General features: G+C 45.7%; 1 protein-coding gene across 2 annotated transcripts; it reads left to right on the forward strand.

The window, feature by feature from the left end:
- The first annotated feature begins 1,085 nt into the window (after positions 1–1,085).
- On the forward strand, positions 1,086–20,768 carry RPP40 (ribonuclease P/MRP subunit p40). Of its 2 annotated transcripts, none has more exons than XM_068107708.2 (8): positions 1,086–1,257; positions 3,111–3,255; positions 14,142–14,210; positions 14,673–14,768; positions 16,157–16,282; positions 16,571–16,769; positions 18,791–18,925; positions 19,192–20,768. In XM_068107708.2, the coding sequence occupies exons 1-8, from the start codon at positions 1,144–1,146 to the stop codon at positions 19,271–19,273; spliced, it is 966 nt and encodes a 321-aa protein (XP_067963809.2). In that variant the 5' UTR covers positions 1,086–1,143; the 3' UTR covers positions 19,274–20,768. The 2 variants fall into 2 exon arrangements, with proteins under 2 accessions (XP_067963809.2, XP_067963808.2); XM_068107707.2 differs by having other exon boundaries at positions 1,091–1,257; positions 19,130–20,768.
- Positions 20,769–21,826: the final 1,058 nt, after the last annotated feature.

Below are 21,826 nucleotides of genomic sequence, written 5' to 3' on the forward strand. Positions count from 1 at the left end.
CACATTCAGCCATATTAAAGCATTTTTATTCATTTATTATGTTTTAGTGTGCTCCGTATATTGTTTGTATAGCACTAGCAGTATAGGCACAACTGCAAACACAGCTCCACTGGTACAGGTATCTATAATGATCTAAAACACATTAACCAACTCGAAAATTCAACATGGCGTCCATTTTCTTAAAAATGGCTACCAAAATTGCTAAAATGTGCCATAAACTTCTTAATATTAAATTTAGGACGTACAAGTATCACCACAAAATCACAGAACTACATACTATCTATGAGGTCGTTAAACTTTTCAATTAATCTTACCTCTTATAGATAATATATCTAGTTCTATGATTTTTATGTTGATACCGGGCACGGGCCTACTCATACATCCTAAATTAAATATTGAAAAATGTAAGGCACATCTTAGCAATTTTCGAGTTGGCTAATCGACTGCATTTAAAGAGTATGTATATGCGAACATAACTGCCAAATTTCATACTTGTATCCTAATGTGAACGATTCACCCTAATAATTGGTGTTAGCGATAGGTACGAAATTACTAAAGCATATTGAAGGCGAGGTGAGGATATCTATTTATTACGTACGGACGGACAGAAGGGAATGAGGAAGAAATTAGAGTTGTGATTTGGGGGAGGTCCCCTCCTCCCCCCCTCGTTAACCGAGTTCCCAGAGTTGTGAAAGAAGGGAAATAATGTTGGAATTGGAAGGAAGTAAAACGAGGAGAGGTGAATAATTTTGAGGCGCTGGAGCTGTAAAAACACCACTCGATAACCATTGCGTAATTACTAATACTAATAGTGCTATTACTTAGTACAATTGTACTATTACATTACTGAGCACAATGGTCATTGTGCTCAGTAATGTTTCATTGTTTTCCATTAGATGAATATTGGACTGCATTTATATATGATGAGTATTTAATCTTGTTTAACGGCCATGGCAATATAGTTAGTAGTAGTACATTTTCAGATAACAAGTCTTTCATTGAAATAAACACAAAAAACAATGTGGTTGCCTTTTACTTGTTGCTTTAGGAATATAAAATGTTGTTTATTGTGTTTGTTTGACATACATAGATCCTTCCTTTCAACAGAGCCACGGTTTGTCTCGAGTCGAGTTTGGCGCGATCATGCTGCCGTTAACAGAGTTCCCAGGATTCCAACTCGTTTGTGAAAAGTCGAACTTCTCTCACAGGAAGACGAAACACAAAGAGCAAATAAAGAAGCATTACTTTAACTTTCGGGTAAGCATCTCATATTTAATACAATGACGCTTTTCTGCTGAGTCTGTGTTGTAGATCTACTGGAATCTATATTTACCTCCTAAAGTCCTGCCGAACGCAGCTAAACCATTTATAGTATATTGCAGTGCCGTGTATATTGATTAATAATAATATACGGCACTGGTATATTGGAGTGAGTTCTGTTACCAATCAGCTTGCTATCGCTTGCCAAGCCAGCTGTTCCTTAACCGTTCCGTTGGAGTGCTTTCTTGAGTGTTTAAGCCACTTAACGAGCGCTCTACAAGCTGATTGGTAATGGAACGAACCAAGGAGTGTGCACTTAGGGGCCACGCGCGAAAACAGCTTTAGGTATTCCGTTGCGTGCGTACTTGTCTACATTTAAAAAATTCATTTTTTCGGCAAACGTTGGTCCGATTGACACGAAATTTTACCATAGGAGCGCCTCCGCTTGTAGATTTTTTTTATCCATAATTATGACGTCATAGGTCACGTGGTACGGACGCCATATTGGAAAAACGTTACACCTCTATCTCCCAAACCGCTCAATGGAAAAAATTGAAACATGGCTCATTGTCAACTACTCCCCATGGGGAATAAGATATGTTAATGATGATGTCATCGGTGCCTTCATTATGACGTCATAATTCGACAAGTACTACGCTTGATCTGATCAGTATGAAAAAAAAAAAAATCCTCCAACTGTTAGTTCGATGGAAACGAAATTTTCAGAATATGAGTGGCTCCTGCTGTGGAATATTTTCATGATTATTATGACGTCATAGGTCACGTGGTACAGGCGCAATCTTGGAAAAACTTCGCACCTCTTTATCTCTGAAACCACTCCATGGAAAAAATTGAGACCTGGCTCATTGTCAACTACTCCCCATGGGGAATAAGATATGTTAACGATGACGTCATCTGTACTTTCGTTATGACGTCATAATTCGACAAGTACAACACTTATCCGATCATTATGAATTTTTTTTTTCTCAGCAACTGTTGGTCTGATGGACACGAAATTTTCACCATAGGAGCGCCTCCTTCCTTAGAATATTTAAATGATAATCATGATGTCATAGGTCATGTGGTACAGGTGCCATCTTGGTAAAAAGAAAAACGTTGCACCGCTATATCTCCAAAACCGCTCTATGGAAAAAATTGAAACATCGCTCATTGTAAAGAACTCCATATGGGGAATAGGTGTTGTTAATGATGACGTCATTGATGCCATAATTATGACGTCATAATTCAAAAGGGACAACGCTTAGTCTGATCAGTTTGAAATTTATTGAGCGTGATCTATGCAACAATTATATTAGAAAATATAAATTTATGATGTCATCGCTCACGTGGTGTGGCAGCCATATTGGATCAAAGAGAAAAAAAACCGTTCAAAAACAAGAGTTGGCTCGCACCAAGTTGACTGCGCAGGGTAAGTGTTCTATGAATACCATCTAGTTACATCGGCAAATAACTTCTTTCAACAGTTCCGTATAACTCATTTGAAACAAATTTGAGAATATTTAAGAAGAATTCCGCATGCAGACATATTATGCAGACGATTTCTAACAAATGAAAGCTGTTTGATATTTTGTCGTCAAACTGTTAGTTATTTATTTTGGGGGTTTTTTTTTTCAACCATTGGTGTTCTGAGGTTTTAACAAGTAAAACCTTCTTGTCGGTATTCCCAGTTTTACTGCTCAAATCCATTTGAATGTTTTGATCGTTAATGATACCCCATTAAGATCGTTAAGGTCTTATGTTGTACCCGGCTTACCTGATAAAATGCCCTCTTTGTAATGTTTCTTGCTGTCAGTTTGCTTGCATTGCTTCTCGTTACCTGCCCCATTCAGGTGCAGCTGTTCATTCCCGAATGTGGAAGATTACCCAACGAAATGAGTAACTTGCCTTCCGAACTGCCTCCGTACTACATTGTTAATGGTTTACCTCTCACTGTCTTACTGCAGGAGGATTTCATCGAAAACTTCGTCCGCCAGGGTTGGTTGGTGTGGAAATTGTTGCGTTTTTAAATTGTTTTATTATACACTGTCTACGGCTTTTAATTGAGCGCACACATGCTCACACACACACACACACACACACACACACACACACACACACACACACACACACACACACACACACACACACACACTGATGAGACAAACACTTAATGCTTTTGCCTCTGCCCACGTGCGCTGTCTCGCCCCGCCCCCATTTTCCCCTTGCCTTCCACCTTTTGCCCTGTTCAATTGACTCGTGGTCGTCGCTCTAGGCTTCCTCTCCCCATTGGTATTTTTGTGAATATAAGATTGTTCTTCACAGTTCTGTTTAAATATGTTTCAACTATCCCCTTCAGTGTTTTATTCAGTGGTTTATTACAACACGGTGTTTTTCTTCTTATTTAAAAGGCTCCTTTCAATTTCCTCTTCAACTCATTCCATTTCAAAAAAATATTCAATCTCTTATGATTCCAAATCACTCCATGCTCTAAATTCTCATTCATTCCATCCCTCCTCCATCGTTCTTAAACGAATCGCTAACTTGAAAATCACAACAAACCCAATTTGTTATATAGTGTTGTGGATATGAGAATGTTTTTTTTATTTTATTGTTGTGGTAAAATGTTGTTGTAAAAGGTTGTTGTAAAATATCACCCCTCCTCCCTCCGTTTGTGGTTGTATAAAGGTCAAAGGGCGTTCCCGTAGTTAGTCCATAAAACATACATGCAGGACACGATATATCTTTTTTGACAGTTATATCCTTATTATGTGTATTAGCGTAAGGCTGTGTCTTCCATTAATTGAAATACTCCATTGCACCAGTGAAAGAGAATAGATCCCCTTTCCTTCGCATCCCCAAAATCTCCATTTCATATTACATCCCCTCTCGTCATTGCGGAGCCTCGATTGCCCATATTACCTCCCTTCCAATTGCCTTCCGCATTTTGGGCGGTTTTCTTCAACCACCATTGGCCACGAGGTAGGGTTGGGGAAGAAAGGCGTGTCTCCACCTCGTCATAGAGGGGAGGAGTGAGCCAGCCCCACTCGACCAACCATGAGCCAGGGGTTTGGCTAGAGAGGGCGGAGGAAGAGCGATCGGGGAGGTTCGCAAAGGTTGAGGGGCGGGGGCCTATATAACCCAAGGCAGGGCGTGTCCAGGAAAAGATGCGTTTTTACAGAGGAGAGCAGAAGACAGAAAGGCCAGAGAGTTGGTCACCAGGAGTTGGTCTGAGTCGGTTGCCAGAGGGAGTTGGTCTGAGTCGGTTACCAGAGGAGGGTCAGTGGTCAGTTGGTTGCGGTGAGGAGTCGGTGGTGAGGAGTGAGAAAAACAAGAAAGAGTTGAGGGTTTGGACCAGACGAGTGGGACAAGGCCTGGCAAAGCACGCGACGTAAACAGCAGCGTGGGGCCTGGCCTGAACGGCGGCTGCTAAACGCGCCGGTTGTGCTGCGGGACCCCCTTGGACCTCCCTCTCCCTCCAGCCATCCACATCCTGCCATTCCTGCAATTCCCCGCGTGAGTCAGTGTCTTTTGTTTGTTCTGTCCTGGGTTAATTAAGTCTGTAGATAAGCTAGTATTGCACTGTGTCACCTGCGTCTTATGTGTTGTAAATAAACTTGATTGCTCCTTTTTGCTTATGTGTGTAAATAGTAAATAAATTCAGTCGTATTTCCAAACCTTTCTTTGCCTTCGTTTTCCTCTTTGCATTCGTCGCCTTTGTCTTTTCCCTATTGACTAGCTGCGGTGCGACCCGGCCAACGTTTGGGTGGAATCGGGTGAGTCGGGGATCCTGTTAGGTCGCGGTTAAATACCAAACCGCTCGGTAACTACCATCTTAAACCGCGATCTGTAACAATTGGTGTCAGGAGTGGGACACGAATAGTGAGTTGGTGATGGCGCAGGTGCGAGAGGGCACATCGGAGCGCGAGTGTGAAACCGAGTGCGAGCGAGAATGCACGTCGGGGTGTACGAAGTGTGACACGGAGAGTAAGGTGGTGGTGGAACGTGTGCGAGAAAGCACACCTGAATTGGTCATGGCGCGGGTGTGGGAGAGCCCATGTGAGCGCATTAGTGGGTGGATGCAAGAGTGCACGCCCATGGTGAGTGTTACGGAGGACGTAACGGAGGAGAGGTGTGGACCAAAGTGTGCGCGAGAGGTGTGGTGTGTAACAGGGAGAGCGTTGGTGGAATGTACGGACGGCGTTGGAACGCCAGGTTTTGTGAGGGTGAAAGAGGTAGCGTATGCTTATAAGCATGCAAGTAAAGCATCGATGGTAACCAGGTTAGTGGTTAGAGCGACGGATAGCCGATGCGAGCACTCGGGGCGCGGGGTGCTTTGTTGGGTGCGAGGCCCGGCGCCGATCGAAGCTGCGTCGTTTCTCTTCGAAGCGTCGTTGCCGATTCGGGCTTGGCCCCGCCCCGCACGGTCGAGTCCGGGCTTTGTCGGGCGAGGCGACCAGTCCGGTTCAAGGGCGAGTGGGAGGAGGCGGAACGGTGCCCCCTCGTGGGGACGGGGTTCCGACCGGGGGAGATTGAGCCATCGGGCCCGGGACCGCAAGGTGCCGCGCCGAGATGGTGCGTGGGGCCTCGGTCCAACCAAACCACCTCCCTTGAACCGAAAGCCGGACGGATTCAACCTGCAGGCAACCAAACCACCCGAATTCATTGCTCGGCTTTACGAAGCCGAGTTTAATGATGTCATGACGCACCGAGGCTAGGATATAGCGGACTGTGATGATGGTGATCGTGATAGTGATAGTGTTTTGATCCGAAATTTAGAAAAGTGAGTAGAATTGGCAGTAAATGGAAAATTTTTGAATTGGTTGGAATCTGGACGAACAAAATTGATAGTGAGAGACCCCCGATGTGGTGGTATGGCAAATCCACCATCCCTCACGGGTGGGGGCAAATGCGCAATAGTTTATGGGGTGGCTATGTCAACCGAGCCAGGGAGGGCTTGGATAATTGTAGGGATCTAGCGAAGATGACATTAGGTAACGTTAAGGTTAGTTAGTGACAATGACACCTGTAGTGGGGACGCAGGTAGTTTAGTGTGGATTATAATGACGTGGGAGCGCAATAGTTTAAAGGGACGACTGGGAAGCGCAAGTTTCAGAGGGGAGTAGTTAGCTGAGATGATGCCGTGTGTGTAAGGATTGAACAGGTGAGAATGGAACAGGTGTGATTGCACAGGTGTGCAACTGAACAGGTGAATGGAGCAGTGTATGAGGGAGTAGTGGTGATTGCGTGTTGTGTTGACCAAATGGTCCAGGAAGAAAGGAGGGTGCAGGTGGCACCAGGTGTGAGGGCACAGGTGTGCAACAACAGGTGTATGTGGCTGTGTGGAATAAATGGTAGTGTGGAATATCTGGAGTATTGGAATGGATGGTCGTGGAGTGAGAATGGTGGAAATTGTGGAGTGGAGTGGATGGTGCGAAGGAGTGAATGGGGGAAGAGTGGACCCCCATCACGGATACCCGGGGCGGGTAGTGTAAGTGTTAGGTAGAGGGTACAGGTAAATTGTGGTTGGATATTGGCATCTGTGGTGCGGGTGGCAGAATGGTATGTGGATGGGTGCATTAGTGTTGTGGAAATGGCTGGGCGTGTAGCCTGTTAGTGTGTGTAGTTGGTTTGGGCACTCCACCACTGTGAGGATGTCGGCCAGGTGAGGCCGCAGGTGGGCTCTGGGAGCCGGTAGTAGTTGTTGTGGATGGGGCCCGAGGATCCGGAGGACGGACCCGGGTAGCCCAGTGCCAGAGGGCACCATGGGGTGACAGAGCCAGGAGAGGGGCTGTCCCCAGTTAGTTAGGTTAGGGTGAGGAGCTAGGTAAGCTCGGGTGGCAACTACAGTGGTGGAGGTGTGCAGGTGGGTAGACCTGTTGGGAGAGCTAGACGTCGCAGCCCAGAAATTGTGCGAGAGCACCGGGAGATGAATCGGGGGAGTGAGACCCCAAATTGAGAAGCACCACAGTTTGGTCAATGGGAATTGGTTTTTAGAACCCATAGTGTAAGTTGGCCAATGGATTGGCAGGGAGAGACCCCGGGTAGTGTAAAGTGTGTTAATGTCATTTAGAAAGTAGTTAGGATGAAGTCTCCTCGCACCATCTGCATCCACTCACCTGAGGTGACAGGTACTCCACACCATGCCATGTTTTGTTATTTTTACTGTGCAAATGTTTGGATGGTGAGACGCATCATGACGTGGGTGTGACATTGTGCTTTGATGTTCCATCTCTGCCTCCTTATGAGGATTGATGATGAATTTGGTGATGGCAAATTTTGAAGTAGAGGGATTGTGGAGACGAATTTGGTATAGGGGAAATATGGGGAAGACGTGACAGTAGTGACGAATTTGTAAATGTGTAGATTTTTGTACATATGGGGTAAGGGCAAGGGTAGGGTAGGTGACAGGGGGGTGACGTACGGTAGGGACGAGCTTTCTCACTTCGCCCTCCGTACGCATTTCGCCTTGCATTGCCTTATTGATGTGTACCCTTGTGACCTTACCCCTCGCTCAATTGTCTTTCCCCTTTTGTCTCCCACATGACCTGTGCGCCGTTGGGCGCCGAGGGGAGCGTGCGTGGGTCGGCCATTGTGCGCCCGAAATTCCCAGAACCAGCTGTCTGCATCGATGCACCACATTATGGACCACATGTCTGTGGCCGAGCACCACCTATGGACCCCATGGGTTGGGGCATGGCCCCTCTGCTGGAACCGGCCATGAGGGCCTGAAATCTTGCTGGCGGACCTTGGCCACAGGGCACTGATGCCCCACAGGTGAACCACACTAGTCGGCCCTGTGGGCTATAAATAAAAGCAAATAAAAAAAGGACACATTGGGCACACTTTATTGAAAATAGGCCACCAGTAAGCAAAGCACAAGAATGACAACATCTGGAAGAACAAATAATAATCACCAGCAGAGGGAGCCGAAGAGCAAGAGACACCTGCAGGGTTAGGGGTTGTTGAATTTATTTTTTGTTGAACACTCTGGAACAATGGTGACTGCACCGATTGGTGCTTGGGTGCTTGTATTGGTGCGTTTTTGGGTGCGTTCATGGTGCGTCGATGCAGAGCAGACTGTCTCCCCCTCAGAAAGAACAATCACAGGTCCTGGGTTAGTTTTGTAAATAAAAATAGCGTCATTGTAAATAATGCTTCCCACCGTCAGTGTATAGTTTGAAGACCATTCCGCAATTCGGTTAACTGTGGGCGTAAGTCTGTTAGGCAGGGTGCAATGGAGCAGCGGGACACATTTATTTATGTTTTAAAACTGTCGCACTCAGGGTCAGGTTAAAAGTAGAGGGAACTACACCTACGTGCCACACTAAGGTAAAAGTTATAGGCCCGGGACGTGCCTAAGGGGAGGAGGGTGCAGTGTTGTGGATATGAGAATGTTTTTTTTATTTTATTGTTGTGGTAAAATGTTGTAAAAGGTTGTTGTAAAATATCACCCCTCCTCCCTCCGTTTGTGGTTGTATAAAGGTCAAACGGCGTTCCCGTAGTTAGTCCATAAAACATACATGCAGGACACGATATATCTTTTTTGACAGTTATATCCTTATTATGTGTATTAGCGTAAGGCTGTGTCTTCCATTAATTGAAATACTCCATTGCACCAGTGAAAGAGAATAGATCCCCTTTCCTTCCCATCCCCAAAATCTCCATTTCATATTACATCCCCTCTCGTCATTGCCGAGCCTCGATTGCCCATATTACCTCCCTTCCAATTGCCTTCCGCATTTTGGGCGGTTTTCTTCAACCACCATTGGCCACGAGGTAGGGTTGGGGAAGAAAGGCGTGTCTCCACCTCGTCATAGAGGGGAGGAGTGAGCCAGCCCCACTCGACCAACCATGAGCCAGGGGTTTGGCTAGAGAGGGCGGAGGAAGAGCGATCGGGGAGGTTCGCAAAGGTTGAGGGGCGGGGGCCTATATAACCCAAGGCAGGGCGTGTCCAGGAAAAGATGCGTTTTTACAGAGGAGAGCAGAAGACAGAAAGGCCAGAGAGTTGGTCACCAGGAGTTGGTCTGAGTCGGTTGCCAGAGGGAGTTGGTCTGAGTCGGTTACCAGAGGAGGGTCAGTGGTCAGTTGGTTGCGGTGAGGAGTCGGTGGTGAGGAGTGAGAAAAACAAGAAAGAGTTGAGGGTTTGGACCAGACGAGTGGGACAAGGCCTGGCAAAGCACGCGACGTAAACAGCAGCGTGGGGCCTGGCCTGAACGGCGGCTGCTAAACGCGCCGGTTGTGCTGCGGGACCCCCTTGGACCTCCCTCTCCCTCCAGCCATCCACATCCTGCCATTCCTGCAATTCCCCGCGTGAGTCAGTGTCTTTTGTTTGTTCTGTCCTGGGTTAATTAAGTCTGTAGATAAGCTAGTATTGCACTGTGTCACCTGCGTCTTATGTGTTGTAAATAAACTTGATTGCTCCTTTTTGCTTATGTGTGTAAATAGTAAATAAATTCAGTCGTATTTCCAAACCTTTCTTTGCCTTCGTTTTCCTCTTTGCATTCGTCGCCTTTGTCTTTTCCCTATTGACTAGCTGCGGTGCGACCCGGCCAACGTTTGGGTGGAATCGGGTGAGTCGGGGATCCTGTTAGGTCGCGGTTAAATACCAAACCGCTCGGTAACTACCATCTTAAACCGCGATCTGTAACAATATGTTCATCTTTCATTAATCATCCACTTTCTAAACTCCCCCCTTGCCCCTCCCCTCCGAATCACCCCACTTGCCCCTCCCCTCCTAAACTCCCCCCTTGTCCTTCCCCTCCATATGTCCCCCCTTGCCCCTCCCCTTCAAATCTCCCCCCTTGCCCCTCCCCTCCTAAACTCCCCCCTTGCCCTTCCACTCCTAAACTCCTCCCTTGCCCTTCCCCTCCTAAACTCCCCCCTTGCCCCTCCCATTCAAAACTCTCCCCCAACCCCTCCCCTTCAAATCTCCCCCCCAACCATCCCTCCCAAATTCTCCCTCCTCCCACCTCCTTCTCAAAGCTGCCTCCTCCACCTCCCCCAACCTTCTACTTTCCTCTGTCCCCCCTCAAACAAACCCTCACTGTGCCTCATCCCATCACCATCAAACCTTTCGTCCTCCTCATCCTTCCCTTTCTTGTAACTCTTCTGTAATCTCTGACACATTATCAACTGCTCTTCCTACATCCCCCTCTCACCCTTCATCTGACCCTACCCCTCCCCCCCCCTGTCCTGCACCCGATGCTCCCCCTCTCTCCTCACTAACGGTATGGACCTCAAACATCCGGGGCCTTCGCTCAAACCTGATTGATCTCTCCATTCAGGTTGCTTCTGACAATCCAGACTTGATCTGCTTAACAGAAACTTTCCTCCTTCAAGATGTCTCTGATTCCTTAATATCTCTTCCTGGTTACTCCCTCCTCCGGTATGATAGACCTGAGCCTCGTCCTGGTGGTGGGGTGGCTATCTTTATCAAAAACTCTCTTCCTCACTCGCCCTGCACTGCCCTCTCTCCACCCCACCCACAGGAGTACCTCTGGCTACGGCTTCCTCTCCGCTCCCACCTTTTGTTCATATGTGTTCTGCACCGTCCTCCAAACAGTGATGACTCCATTTACATTTCACTGTCGGACAACATGGACCAACTTCTATCAACTCATCCAAACTCTCTCTTCCTCATATGTGGTGACTTCAACTGTCATCATGCCAGCTGGCTGGGTGTGGGTTCATCTCTCACCAGCCATGGCACCTCAGCAAAGGACTTCTGCGACTCATTGGGACTGACACAATCTGTCAATTTCCCGACCCGGATCTCAGTCAATGGAGTATCTTCTCTTCTGGACTTGGTTATGACTAACTTCCCTGCAAATGTCTGCTGCTCTTCTTCTGATCCAATCGGTTCTTCTGATCATGTGCTTGTTAAAGTGGACATCTCACTGGCCATTCTCAGAGAGTCTCCTCAGCGCCGACGAGTCTGGCATTTCACTCAGGCCGACTGGCACGGCCTGCAAGCAGCCATCAATCAACTGGACTGGTCTCCCATCTCTAATGCCTCTGACATCAATTCTTCCTGGGAATTCTTCCAAAGCAAACTGCTCTCTCTCTCATGCACAGATTTATCCCATCTCGTCTTCAGTTGTCTTTCGCTTCCTCCCGTCCATGGTACACTGAATCTTGTGGTGAGGCAGTTGCCCTGAAACAACTTGCCTTTGCGTCTTGGAAGGCAAATCCAACTGAAGGCAATCTCAGTTCCTTCCACCAAGCTCGAAACAAGTGTGTTTCTACCCTCAGGTGTGCAAGGAAGCACTATCTCTCCACACTCAAGATTGAACTCTCAAACCTGTCTCCTTCCTCCAAATCCTGGTGGCATCTGGTCAAATCTGTTTCTGGTGTTTGTTCCCCCTCCATCCCCTCCCTTACCTCAAATGGCTACACAGTTGACACCGCACGTGACAAAGCCGAATGCCTCAACTCTGTTTGCCTCAAAATCTTGTGTCCCAAACCCATCTCTCTCTGTTCCCACCTTTCCCAGTCGAACCCAACTGCTGCTGGACTCTGTGTCCTTCTCTCCTGACAAGGTGGAGAAGTTTTTATCAAACCTCGACTGTGATTCTGCAACTGGACCAGATGGCATCAGCCCATGGGTCCTAAAATCCTGCTCTGCCGCTCTATCTCACCCTCTCTCTGTTCTTTTCACCCTCTCTTTTGCTCAAGGTCATCTGCCAGCATCTTGGAAATCAGCAAACATTACCGCTTTACACAAAAAAGGTGCAATAACAGATCCTTGCAATTACAGACCAATCAGCCTGCTCCCAATTATCAGCAAAGTCATGGAATCCATCATTGCTTCGGATATCAAATCCTTCCTCTTCTCCAATGGCTTGATCTCTGATCATCAATTTGGATTCAGACCAGGTCATTCTACTCTGGACATGTTGCTTCTGCTGTCTCAACAATGGATGGAGGTCCTCAATGCCAAACAGGAAATCAGAGCTGTCTCCCTCGACATATCACGTGCCTTCGATACGGTCTGGCACCCAGCTCTGCTCACCAAACTCTCCTCCTATGGTATTCATGGAAATCTCAACTCATGGCTTGCGGACTTCCTCTCTGGTCGTAGGCAACGTGTGGCCCTGAATGGATTTCTCTCATCTCCCCTTCCTGTACTGGCTGGAGTTCCCCAAGGTAGTGTTCTGGGCCCTGTGCTATTTCTGGTCTTCATCAATGATCTCTCCGACTCTCTGGAAAATCCTCTCTATCTCTTTGCTGATGACTCCACTATCTGCCCGTCCATTCCTCATCCCTCAGATCGGCAGTCTGCAGCCTCCTCACTCTCTGCAGTCCTGGACAAAATCACAGACTGGTCAAACAAGTGGAACATGTCTTTCAATCCTGACAAATCTCACACTCTTACAATGTCTCTCCGAAAGGACCGACTGGAAAACCCTCCCATCTACTTTCTCAACAATCCTCTCCAAGAAGTTCTGTCGCTCAAGCTTTTGGGTCTCACTATCTGCCATGATCTTTCTTGGGAAAACCACATTTCCAAGCTGGCCTCCAAAGCCAGTCGCCGACTGGGCATCCTCCGTCGTGCGAAGTCCTTCCTTGGCACACCTGAGCTCCTCACCACATACAAGGCTTTCATCCGCAGCTCAATGGAATACTGTTCCCCCCTCTGGGCTGGTGCTCCTGCCTCACACCTAGCTCGGCTTCACGCTGTTGAGGCCAAAGCTTTCAGAATCATTGGAATCTCTTGTGATGAAGTCAACTCCGAGGGCCTTTCACTCACTCACCGCAGGCAGGTTGGTGGTCTTTCTGTCTTCTACCGACTCCTCTCCGGACTTGCTCCCCCAGCTCTCTCTGTGCTCTGTCCCCCCAATATTCCTTCAGGTCGCACAAGATCTGCCTGCAACCCTCTTGTGGTTAAACTGCCAAAATCTCGGCTCTCTGCTCACCTTCACTCTTTCATTCCCCCTTTCTCCCGTCTCTGGAACAAACTCCCCCACTCCCTTCAATCCCACTCCTCCCTCCAGGTCTTTAAAACAGCTGTTCACCACCATCTCTTATCTTCCCCCATCCTAAACCTTGATATTTTCTACCCCCGTTAATTCACCCCAGAGTCCTTGCAGTGTTCATATGTTTTATACCTCTCCCACCTCCCCCCAAGTCCTCCCGATGTCCCTGCTCTCAAATGTTGTGTTTGTGTCCTTCCCCCTCTCTCCCCCCCATCTTGTCTGCCGCTCCCTTTGTTTTTTGTGTTTTGTGTGTCGGTTTGACTTTTTGTGTGATTAATGTTAGCTCTTTCACGATCCTCGATCTTGTATACAAAAAAAACAAAAAACAAAAAAACAGCCAATGAGTTTGGGGGAAATGCCGTCACTGTCATCACTTCCCGGCATACTCTGAGTGCCAGCGATGTCATAACAATGACGCCGCCATTCTCGCCGCACTCAGCGGGTCATTTAATCAGAAGGAGTTAGTTTCCTCGTCCCCTTCGATGCCAACCGGTGGTGGGGATTGTCCAAGCTCTATCCTTTTAAATTTTGAACATCAAACAAGGAACCAGTATGTACCATTTTTAAAGTCTTTGGTATGACTCCAACCGGTCCAATCCGGATGGGTGTGTTTTAGGAGACACTATCTCCTTACTGGATGACCATTGGCTTCCTTCGTGAGGTCACCCTCCCTTTGTCAGATGTTGTTTTTAGTACTGGCAGGGTGTCACAGTTCACTTGGAAAGCCAGTGAGGGGTGTAGGTTTCGTTGCCGACAACGCGACCATGCGGCAGGTCGCACTGGGTTACATGTTATCAGTGCCAGTGTCAAAGACTGACATGACCTGACCTGAAAAATAACAAGAAAGAAACAAAGAGAGAGAGAGAGTTTTTGTTTTATTTTGACACATTTGTGTTGTCCTTTCAGGCTCTGTTTATGCTTTGTCGTATGACACACGGATTGATCAAGATGACTCTTTCTCTCTGTTACCCACAGGTAAATCATGGTTTCACAGCTTTCTGTTCTGGTCCGTCTGTTCCAATATCAATTAATTCCACAATAACCAATTGATATCTTGGCTTTTATGCATTTTTACAGACACTTGAGATGTTCAAATGATGTTCAAAGTGCTTTTTCTTTTTCTGTCTTTCATTATTTGATGATATTTTGACATAGTGGTCCAAAATTATCTCGGGCTGACCTCTGCGCTGTAACATGATCAATGTTTAGTTAAAGAGCAAAATTATCTGCTGGTTTTTTTTGTCCTTTTTGTTCATTTACGAATGCAACTTGTGTCTTGTATGGAGACTGTTAACCTTGATTCATAATTAAAGCTTGAAAGACAACTGTCAAAAACATGCTCCCAAACTCTCCTGCAGCCTTTTGTGTTTTGCAGAATACATTTTTAAATGTCCTTTTTTGTCTATATTTATATCTTTGTCCTTCACCTTCTCCTAGGCTCTTTGTTGCTGAGCTTGCAGAAGGATACATATGAGACCCTTGGTTTACAGGGAAAGCCATCGGTTTACGCTGGCAGAAAGCCCCTTCGCTATGGTTTGTACTATTTCCATTTTGTTATGAGGATGCACCCAATCCACAATGGGAACCAGGTTGATTTTGAGCCATCATCAAAAGCTTTGGGACATCCATGATACAGAGTACAGACACACACAGTATAAACCAGACAAACATATTAACTCTTTCAGGTTGTTTCTGTCTAGAAAGCTCAGCATTTCAGCAAATCCACGGTGTGTGTTGTATGTGCTGTGTGTACGTGTGTGTATGTGTGTGCGTGCGCACACGTGCATGTGCGCCTTTTTTTTACATTGGCCTGAGGCTCATTATGGAGGAGCTTGCATACATGCAAGACATCAATGTACTTTTGTGTGAATTGCAAGATCTGTCATAGACAAGGCAATGGACAAACCAATTGTACACGGTGGACCATAAAAAAGGCTAACTTAGTTTCTAATTTTCGTGGTGTTACTCATTTTCCATGGTGCAATGAGGTTCGAAATGGAACCATTTGGGAGGTGAATAGAACGGGTAATCTGCTCGACCCTAGTGGCCATACTCATACGAAATTAGACCTCTGACCTCGTGATGTCACATTTAACAATATATTTGCCCCTTTGGTTTATTTGGCCAAATAATTAATTTTTTTACTTGCACGATTTTATGCCTCCGCTGATGAAGTCACAGGAGGCATTATGTTTTCGTGTTGTCCGTCCGATTGTCCGTCCGTGCGTGCGTGCATCTGTAATAGGTTTTCATGGTAACTTAAGAATGGCTGAAGATACCCAAGTCAAACTTGGTACAGGTATGTATAATGATGTAAAGATGAACTGATTCGATTTTGGGGTAAAGAGGTCGAATGCCAGAGCTTCCGTTCGGTAAAAATTCTGTTACCGAGCTAACTTGTGAACCAGTGATGGGATTTTGACCAAACTTGGTATCAGTATGTATGATGATGCAAAGATGAACTGTATATATGTCAGCATCAAAGGTGGTGTCAGATAAAAATGTGATACTTGAGAACAGCTAAAGGGATTTAAATCAAATTTGGTACAAATATGTGTAATGATGTAATAATGTTGGTGGATGCATGTCGGTTGATTGAAGAGAGCCGTTCTAGTTTGTTTTGGTTTTTTTGCCTTTTAGTTTTCCCTTTCCCTTTCTTGTTTGGTAAATTTTTAAGCATTTCCGTGAATTTCAATTACAATGCAACTTTTCTTTGAACACATCCTATCCATATATGCAAATGTGGTGGTGATCAGGGCTACAATTATTTTTCTGACGATGCCAAAGGTTTGTGGATGACTTTGTACGTGGCACTGTAAAGATGACAAAAAAATCCAATGATTAGATGCAAAACATGGGATTGCAATGCCATTTGAACAAATCGTTTTGGATCCAGGTGTCGTGCCATCCTTCCTGTATAGTGGTGAACATTGACCTGACCTCCCCGACCTTCAAAGCTGGAAAGAATAACTATGAACGTGCCATCTGGGCCCTTGGAGAAAACCTCTCGTTGAAGTTCAACGTGCTCATGGCTGGAAAAGGCTCTGGTAAGATTTATTATCCTTGCACATGTTCCTGATTACCATGGAGGATAGGAGTGAGAAGAATGATATCAGAATGTTCTGTGGTCATGTCATAGCTATCTTTACATTGCACAGATGGTTCATAACCGCACTCCTCACCCCCCCCCCCCCCGCCACCCCCCACGCCCACTCCTTGAATTCATGTGAGTGCCTTGGATTGTTCACCAGAGAGTAGGATTGTCTATTTTATCTGCATGTTTGATGATGTGAGTACAATAGCACCTGCAGATGAATCTTTCCTGGGGGTTGTAGGAGGGACAGACCACTCTCTGGCCGAGTTTCTGACTCCATTTGGTGGCCGCCCGGTGCTTCCTGAGTTTTTGACACAAACAGTTCTACCTCAGTCCTGTCCCACACTCCACAGCAATCAGCTGGCTGGGCAGGACATGGTGGGATGTGGTGCTATTGAATTGTTTGATTGGCTGGGAGCTGTGACTGCCGGCATTTCTTGGTGAGTGGTAGTGAAATTGGAATTATTTTGTATTTTCCTCTTAGACTAGTTTTGTGTGCATTTTTAGCTCATCTCGATCTCGAAGAGATGAACTTGTAATGTCCGGATGTCCATTCGTTCGTCTGTTAACTTTTTGCTATTTTTGCTACTCCTCCCTTCTCACCCGGCCGATTGTTCTTAAACGTCACACGTGAATACAACACAGTATCCTGCACAATCGCTTGGTCTTAGATTTTTTTTGATTTTGGATCAGCGGGGCTCCCAGGAGGGTTCCCCCAAATCAGCAGAGGTCTGAACTACAACCTCAAGATATGACCGTCAACCCACTCGGACTCGTTTTATTCTTAAGTTGATGTATTTATTAAACTAGCAACGGTACCTGCCCTACGGGCGGGGCTTCAATTGGGAGGCCCAAATGAAAAGGCTAAATATCAGAAATTGAAGGCTTTTTTATTTTAAACGATTCATATAAACATCCGTTAAATCATATCACACGAAAATCATCAAAATCTAAACGGTATTTGTGGAATTTCAATAAAAGCCACATCTGTTCGGTAAATATTATTCCATGTTTTTTTTGTTTGTTTTGTATACTGAATCGAAGCTCGTGAAAGAGCTGACATGTATTTCACAAACAAATCAACCAGACAAACAAAATATATAAAAAGAGGGAGCGGAATACAAGATGGGGAGAGAAGGGGAAGCACACAAACATAACATTTGAGAGCAGGGAGATGCATGGGAGGGAGAGGGCTTGGGGGGAGGAGGCGTGGGAAGGGGGGGGGGGTGGGGTGGGAGATGGGAGAAGGGAGAAGTATAAAACACTCCAGGGGGTCCCAGGATTAACCACCCAAAATTTCGTTGCGATCGGTTCAGCCGTTTTTGCGGTACCTGTGAACAGACAGACATTTGGTGAATTATAGTAAGATGGTGCATACCAAAGGTCTGTGATCACCATACCCATCTTCTTTGTGACTGTTTGCTTACAGATTAACCTTTAGTCATGTCCTTTTGTTTTGCCCTTTGAGCTGCGATGCCATTTTTAGCATTACCATCTGAAGTCTTGTGCGTGTATTTCAAAGGCCTGTTTTGTGGTTTAGCTGAAAATCATACAGTTAATATTCAGAGTGAAAGAGCTGTGTAGTTTCACACGACAAGAAACTTAGAGGGAACAAATTGAGCAACAGAGATTTGTAAGAATCTATACCAGAGATTTGTAAGAACGATGCTCTTACTGCTGTATATACACCTTCTCGAGGCAGAAAAAGGCAATACAACATGGGTATTCCTCCGGATTTTTTGAAGTCTAGTCCAAAGCAACATAGGCTAAGCGAGTGTGAAAATAACACAGGTGATATAATTGAGTGTTCTGAAGCATCACTCGTAACATCCTCTCCCACCGCCACCGGGAGTGGTTACATGGATCACATTTACGAAGATAATTTGCATCGCCCCACTTTGGGAACTCCTGTTGAGGCGTGGGGGGCAAATGAAGATGCTACGTCCTTTGCCATATGACCTGTAGTACCATTTGCCATATGACCATATTGCTTGGCAAGTTTAGTTGGTTGAGATGGCATAAGTACCGACCGAATACATCAACGTCAGGCAGACTGTTGGCAGACACCAAATTGCGAATTTTCGTGCGATGACAGTTTGACAGATTGACTGGTCCACAATTGCGTTTTGCATGGTGCCCCCAAATGACTAAAGCCGCCCATGCATACGACTAAAGTTGAGTATTCTTTCGCCAAGTGCATGGAAAAGAGCGATTTCAGTGCAAACATTTTCCCGATCACTCGGGCTAAACGTTCAAAGGTGACCACAGTTCAAAGGAAAGCCCTCTTACAAAAGACTTTCTTACCTCCATTTATTTCTTTGTTTTGGCGAATCCTGTATGTCCCGTACATCATGAGTCATTGCTAAGCTTGTGAAAGCAGGATTTCTTAACGACAATGTGATTGCCGTGCATTTAACGATCACCGTACCCATCTTCTTTGTTCTGTTTGTCATGTCCGTAGCTCAAACCCACCTGATGGCTATCCATCGTCCCTCGGATGTCCGGAACCGAACGAGCACATCGAGCAGGGTTTCCTGCTCAACCTGACGGGCCTCATCACTCCCGAAACGGTCATCGAGTTGCTTCAACGAGTTCGGTAAATTGTTGCAAAGTAGGACTGTAAACTTGATGATATAAAAGTGGATAATCAAAGCCACTTTTCAATTGGCACATGCTCTGTCCTCTTCCCGATTCGTTCCCCATCCAACCAATTTATTAGTGCAGGGATAAATTCTTTCATTGCTTGTATTATTATCATTGTTGTTCCATATCTCAATTCATTTTTCTTTCATTGTTCCAGAAACTTTTTTTCTGAGCCCAAGTTTGCTACGTGGGCTGCTCTGACTGTCCATGGCTTTGCAGACGTACCGGTGGCTTGGGGGACAGGAGAACACGGCTTCCACAAGGGGGGAGAAAATCTTTACACATTTGTTGTGTTTGTTGATGGATCGTACTGGCTTCTTCGGGCCACTGGTACACAGGATGTCTGTTTATAACTTTTGTTTTTTATATAAAATTTTATTCTGTATTTGAATATCTTGGCTTTGGGGCCTATCTGCATATTACATATGGGGAATGATGGGATTTTGACCTCCCCACTCCTCCACTCCATAATATCCATCTCCTTGTGACTAATAAGTCATCGTAACTGTTGAACATTGGCACAAAAACTGAAGTAGCCTCTGGGGTGCCCTCGTTGCACTTGATGTTGTGATCCTGTGCTGGCCCGCACTACCTGGTAATGTTTCTTGTGGATTTGAGAGAGATACAGACACAGAGAGATGGATATAAAGACATAAAGTGAGACAAGAAGAGAGGGGACAAGGCAGAGTATTTAGACGTAGAATCACAGAGGGGTTCAAATCTTTCTTCACAAACACAATACATTTCCCTTCCACTGATACAAGGGGAGATGTAATTTGGCGAGACAAAATCACAACAGATATGACTAAACTAAGGATCCCTTATGTGTTGTATGTGTCTCCCTGGGGTCCTCTGAAAACTGTAACATTATCTGAATCATGTGCACACATGTAAGTAAGTATTCCAGTTTGTAAAAATACAAATATATAAACGACTACATGTCATCATTGTGAAAGTCCTGCATTGCTGAAGCTCGTAAAACTGGAAGGGCTTCATCTGTAGCTAAGTGGAGTCCTGCTCTTCTCTCTGGGCTGGGGTCACAGCATCACACCTGTCTTTCTTGGATGCTGTGGAGACCAAAGCTCTCAAGGTCGTTAGCATCTCCCACCAGGAAGCTGAGGCGCAGGGTGTGTGATGAGATGCTCTCTCTTCACAGATGGGTTGGTGGTCTCTTCATTTTCTACTGCCTCACTTTTGGTATAGTGCTTCCCCTGCAATTTTAGCCCTACAACATTGCAGGACACACATTCTTCCACAACTATTTGGGATGCCTCTTCGTGGTGGTTGTACCCCCACATGCAAGTCGGATGCCAAATCTTCCCCATTCTCCCCTGCTGCCCGGATTCGTCAGGGCAGCGCTGGCATACTGTGAAGCATGTGGTGGCAGCATCATGTGATGGGGATGTTCTCATCAGCAGGGACTGGGGCACTTGTCAGGATAGAAGGGAAAGTGGATAGAGCAGAATCCAGAAAATTCCTAGAGGAAAACCTGCTGCAAAGCACACAGCCAAAGCTACACTGAAGTGGCTAAGGAACGAAAAGATAAATGTCCTTGAGTTGCCCAGTCAGACCTCCGACCTAAATTCAATCGAAAAGCTGTGGCATGATTGAAGATTGCTGTCCATCAACATCTCCCCCCACAACTTGACTGAGCTTGAACAGTTTTGTAAAGAAGAATGGGCAAATATTGCCCAATCAAGGTGTGGAATTTAATTAATTTTCTGAAATTTGGAGAACTTGTGTATCACTTGGAAGTTGTGAGTTACGATGTGTAAATAAAGATGGAAAAGGTCTGATTTAATGCAATGTAATTCTCGGCTATAAGGCAACGAAAGGTGAAAATTTTGAAATGGGTGTTGACTTTTTGCCACTGTACACATATATTATGTGTGAAATGTTGTACAGTAGAATATTTTGTACAAACATATTGTGCGTGTCATATTACACATTTTATACACAGACACACACACTATTGGAGATGGATACTTTGATATCTGGTAGATCTCCGTTCCATCTACAGAGGCCCACCCGTGTTTGGGGACAGCAGGCAAAAACAACTTACACACACACACACACACACACACACACACACACGCACGGAGGTGGGTACATCGAGACCTGGCAGGGCTCCGTTCCACCTTCTGAAACCCGCATTTGGAGATAACAACCAGCAACACACACACATACACACATACACACACTGAAACATACACACACTGAAACACACACACACACACACATTGACACACATACACACATTGACACACATACACACATTGACACACACACATTGACACACATAATACTCACACACACACTTCTCATTTTAGCAACAAGCAACGGTACCCGCGCTATGGGCGGGGCTTCAATTGGGAAGCTCAAAAGAAAAGCCAAATTATCAGAAGCCTTTTTTATTTTAAACGATTCATATAAACATCCGTTGAATCATATCACACGCAAATCATCAAAATCTAAACAGTACATGGCACCCATTTTGAAAAAAGATTGAATTCTGCAAAATGGAAGCGGCCGCTACACGTCTTTCTCAGTCGCACGTTCATGTGTGAAGAGTGCGCGCCGGATCTGTAACACGGAAGCGGCCACTACACCTGTTTCTCAGTCGCTTTGCACACGCTGCCGTGTTACTTCGGAGCTGCACGTTTATATAGGAAGAGTTTGTCAGGAGTCGATCTACTCTCTCCTGGTACGTAGAATTTAAACAAAAGCCACATCACTGTTCATATCAGTAAATATTATTCCATCGTGTTTGGAAAAACTGGAAAATTGGAAAACTTGGAAAAACAATATAGAGCCTATTTTACTCCCAGGGGTCCCAGGAATACCCACCCAAAAT

The sequence above is a fragment of the Myxine glutinosa genome, chromosome 2 (genome assembly GCF_964187855.1).
Source record: "Myxine glutinosa chromosome 2, kmMyxGlut1.1, whole genome shotgun sequence".
Lineage (NCBI taxonomy): Eukaryota > Metazoa > Chordata > Myxini > Myxiniformes > Myxinidae > Myxine > Myxine glutinosa.

Excerpts from the sequence above, each read along its gene's own strand:
- RPP40 (XM_068107707.2), top strand. The coding sequence starts at position 1,144 with ATGCTGCCGTTAACAGAGTTCCCAGGATTCCAACTCGTTTGTGAAAAG. Across the intron at positions 14,769-16,156 it reads CAGAAAGCCCCTTCGCTATG|TGGTGAACATTGACCTGACC; the intron begins GTTTGTACTATT and ends CTTCCTGTATAG. Across the intron at positions 16,770-18,790 it reads GTGACTGCCGGCATTTCTTG|CTCAAACCCACCTGATGGCT; the intron begins GTGAGTGGTAGT and ends TCATGTCCGTAG.